The sequence below is a fragment of the Suricata suricatta genome, chromosome 11 (genome assembly GCF_006229205.1).
Source record: "Suricata suricatta isolate VVHF042 chromosome 11, meerkat_22Aug2017_6uvM2_HiC, whole genome shotgun sequence".
NCBI classification, from domain to species: Eukaryota; Metazoa; Chordata; class Mammalia; order Carnivora; family Herpestidae; genus Suricata; species Suricata suricatta.
In genome coordinates, this window is record NC_043710.1 from 50,848,435 (window position 1) to 50,852,981 (window position 4,547).

General features: G+C 40.4%; 1 protein-coding gene across 1 annotated transcript; it reads right to left on the minus strand.

Moving 5' to 3' along the window:
* On the minus strand, positions 1-954 carry LOC115271888 (olfactory receptor 56A4-like). The gene has a single exon (XM_029914860.1). The coding sequence runs from the start codon at positions 940-942 to the stop codon at positions 1-3; it is 942 nt and encodes a 313-aa protein (XP_029770720.1). The 5' UTR covers positions 943-954.
* Between the last annotated feature and the right edge of the window lie 3,593 nt (positions 955-4,547).

Sequence of the window (4,547 nt, forward strand, 5' to 3'; positions counted from 1 at the left end):
TCACAATCTCCTCAGTAGCTTCTGGATTCCCTGCTTGATCTCCTTGGTTCTCACACCATAAACAATGGGATTCAGAGCTGGGGGGATGAGGTGGTGCAGGATGTTGAGTAGGATGGGGACGTCTGGGGGAATTCTCTTCCTGGCCAGGTTAGTGATGACCAGAACCAACAGGACTGTGCTGAAGAAGAGGATGAGGATGAAGTGGGAACCACACGTGCTCAGAGCCTTGGCCGCAGCACCCTCAGCCTTGATCCTGAGCACAGCTCTCAGGATGAAGGAGTAGGAGAGAACAATAAGGACGAGGTCGGAGCCCAGTAGGGTCCAGCCTGCCACAAACTGGTAGAGCCGGTTGAAGGTGATGTCATCACAGGAGAGTTTAGACACAGACAGGTTAGTGCAGATGCAGTTCTTGATGGTGTTCTGTGTACAATATGTGAGTCGAGAAGATAGGACAGGAACAGGAAGAGAAAAGAGGGCATTCCGGGCCACAACAAATATGGTAGCTTTAATTACAAACTGGTCAGTAATAATAGATGGGTATCGTAGTGGGTGGCAGATGGCTACATAGCGGTCATAGGCCATGACCATGAATGTGCACGACTCCATGGTCAAGAAACTGTTCATGATGAACATCTGGAGGAAGCAGGCAGAAAAGCTGATGGACCTAAGGTCAAACCAGAAGATGGCCAGGACCTTGGGGATGACAGTCAGGCAGAGCACGATGTCCAGCAGGGAGAGCAGGCTGAGCAGGTAGTACATGGGCTCATGAAGAGAGGCCTCCAGACGGATGGTGAGCAGGAGGGTGGTGTTGGCCCCCATGGCCAGGAGGAAGAGGAGGCTGAGGGGCAGGGACAGCCAGTGCTGCCAAGTCTGGTAGTTAGGGAAGCAGATGAGGAGGAATTCGGAGATTGGAGCAGTGGAGTAGTTGCTGAGTGAGGCCATGTAAAGTATTCTGTACAGGCTAAAAATCCAGAGTCCCTTAAAATGTAGAACAAAATATATTAACCAAAGATATGTGTTCTAGATGTTGTAAAACTCGGGTTTCCATTGGGGGCTTACCCTGTCTCAATGAACTTTTCAAATCATCATCATTCCTGACATTTAACTAAACACTTACTATGTGCCAGCTCTAAGCTGAATGCTTTATAATTATTATCTTATTTCATAATTATTATATTAATATATATATAATTATAATCTTATCCTTTACAAAAAACTTAAGAGTAATTAATACTGTTATCCTAACCTCACAGATAATGAAAGGATACAGGCAAAGAGGGACAGAGTAGTTTAATCAAAATTAGCAAATCAGTAAGTGGTGAGATGAGGACTGTGATAAGAGTCTGACTCTGGAGTCTATGCTTTCAGCCTCTACACATTATTTAGCTTCAACAAGCACAATTAACTAAACCCTACCTTCCCTCTGACTTCAGAAGGAATGACTATGTTTAGCTGACTATGTGGAGGTCCTATAAAGCCTCTATAGACATGGATAGGGCCTGTCAGGGTTCCTTACTTTTATTCAGGAAATAATTGGCTTAGAGTTAAGCATTCTTGACTGCACCCAGCAGCAATAATTTCTTCCCACCCCAAAGGAGATTTTATTCTAAGGCATAGTCTTTATCACTCTCTTACTGGCTTATTTGCTGTTGTTTCTCTTGTTACTCGTGAAAGTTTCAAGAGTCTTTTCTTCAGTTTGGATCCTTTAGATGAGACTGCATTTTATGTTCTGGCTCCTGGAAATGAGTTCTTTATGTTCCCTTTTAACAATGGCCCCCAATGACAACATATATAGTACATATGTAATATATAATATGTAATATATGTTATAAATAAAATGCAATATACATACATTTAATACATATGATAAAATATTTTTCATAAACACAGAGTGCAGCTAATGGTTGCCGCATGGGGAGAGGGTGGGAGATGGGCAGAATGGGTGAAAGTGAGTGAGAGGTAACAGGCTTCCGGTGATGCGGTACTCCTTGTGGTGAGTACAGCATAATTTTAAATTTGTGGAATCACTATGTTGTACATGTAAAGCTAATTCAGTATTCTGTGTCAACTATACTCAAATAATACATTAATTTTTAAAAAATGCTAATGAGATCATAACTCATAAAGAGACATTTTCAAAAACCAGAGCTATGTGTTTTTAGGAAAAGTATTTAAAATAGTTGAGAGTCACCATAGGTAGAAAATAGAAGCTAGCCAATAAGTCAGTTTTAGGCATATAAACCTATGTAGGAATTTTTTACCTGGTAATCAAAACTATCTGTGATTCCTTGTGGCTCAGATCCAGTTATGCTAGCATGTAGAATCTATGTTCTATAAACTCATCTGCTTTGATTCTAGTTATTTGATGTTGTTTAGCTACTGTCTTTTTCTCCTCACTACTAACCAAAGAGCTAAGTGGCCAAGTACTAAGAAGGGTGACGGTAAGGGCTGTCATAGCCAAACAAGCAGAAAAGAGTTGAGGCCTCATGGCCACATGAGAGAGGGAGCTCAGGAAGCAAATAATTAGTATAGTTGGGATTACTGATCCTGCTTCCCTGTCCCACTGACAAGACTCTTCTATGAGAGTGAAATGTGCATGAAAAAGTATCAGACTACTACTAGAGAAGATAATGAAGGTATTGATTTGATCTAAGGACTTCCATTTAGAATACCCCAGATTTTCCAAATACAGACTATTCACACACACACACACACACACGCACATGCACACGCACACACACACACACACACGCACACACACACGCACACGCACACACACGCACACACCTTTCTACCCATTGTAGATCTTCCAGACAAATCAAGGATTAATGTATTTACATATGTGATCAGGAAGATGACCTTCATTATGAATTAGAGGAATAAGAAGATAGGAAACATACCCACTTTTTTGGAAAGGCTTCTGCTTTCTAATAACCTCAAATTCTGGATCCTCAGTGACTTGATCTACTTAATAGGTGAGAAAACAGTGCTTTGTCAGCACCTGGTTATAATGTTAGGTGTACAAATGTACCACATGGATTAAGCAAGATAGCTATTTTCTGAGAGCTTAAGTAATAGAGGAAAATTGACTTATGAGCACTTCTAAAACAGTATACTTTTGGCTCTTGCTGGGAACTACATCGGCCTTCCTGGATGACACAGTCACAGTGAGGAAATGGCAGACATTTGCACAGCTCCTGCCATGAGAGGCGAAACTGGTATCTTTTTCTACTACTACTGCTCATGTTGAAAATAAGCCTGTTGTCATTAATTAGGCCTTACAGCATTCCAAATCAGACCAATATTCCCCACACAGCTACCCAACAAGAAAAAACATTTTCCTGTCCCTGCATAAAAGATTTTGGATCAAAACACTATAAATGTTTGGCAAAAGGCTCTTCTAACGAGTCTTGCAGACCCAAAACATAGACTTGCAGGGGTTAAAAAACACAAAAATTGCGTTTGAGTCTGGCCGGAAGGAAAGGAGCCTAATTTGGAGATAAGAATTAGAAACAAGGTGAAAATCATAGTCCATTTGAAACTGGCCCAAAGAAAATTGGAGATTAGATGTAGAAGACAAGGTCAGAACATGATCCCCTCCCAAAGTCTACATTTGACAAATATCTTCTCTTGTACTGACTTCAGTTATGAGGATGGATAAGAACATGGGAAACCCAGGTCCAAGGCCAACACACAAAGGGCCCCCATTGTGTTTACATCAATAAAAGGGCTTTCTCAAGCAACTTGTTAATAAACATTTTTTTCCTTTTTTCTTTTTTCTCTTGTAGTTCATAAGCCAGTCACAATAACTCTTACCCTATCTATATACAACTTAACCTATATTTTAATCTTAACTTTACTAACTTTAATAATATGTATTTTAATCCTGTTTTCTACTGAAAACACCCTGATATATTCTTGGTTATAAAATTTACTCAACTTCACTGTAAGAACATTACAAGATTTGGTTGTAACTTATTAATTAAAAAGCAAAGTCATAAATATTGGCCAATAACCAACCCATACAAAACAAGATAGGTTTTTTACTTTTTTAATCTGGGAGATTGGCACCAAGAACAAATGGGATGGTTCTAAAAAACACTTCTGTAAAACTTATTTCTGTACAGTTTCAATGATTAAAGCACCTTATCACTAAGAATTAGTCACTGTAAACAATTTCTATTTTCTGATGTCATGTTAGTGCTTGATCAATAAAAAAAGACACCAAAGCAGACAAAGCAGAGATGTCTGCCTGGTGATCAAGAAAGAAATTTGTGGCTCTTTCATCATTCTCTTGTGCCAACACTGTCCATCCTTTCAGGGACCCCTGGACCTGCTGGAGCTGGACTCTGGCAGGCTCTAATAAAATTGATCTGGAGTGCCTGGGTGGCTCACTTGGTTGAGTGTCAGAGTCTTGGTTTTGGCTCAGGTCATGATCTTTTGGTCCGTCAGTTCAAGTCCCACATCAGGCTCCACACTGACAGTGCAGAGACTGCTTGGGATTTTCTCCCTCTTTCTCTCTGCCCCTCCCCTGCTGTATTTTTTTT

What these genes read in the sequence shown, in the direction of transcription:
- LOC115271888 (XM_029914860.1), bottom strand. Translation starts at nt 942, where the DNA reads ATGGCCTCACTCAGCAACTACTCCACTGCTCCAATCTCCGAATTCCTC.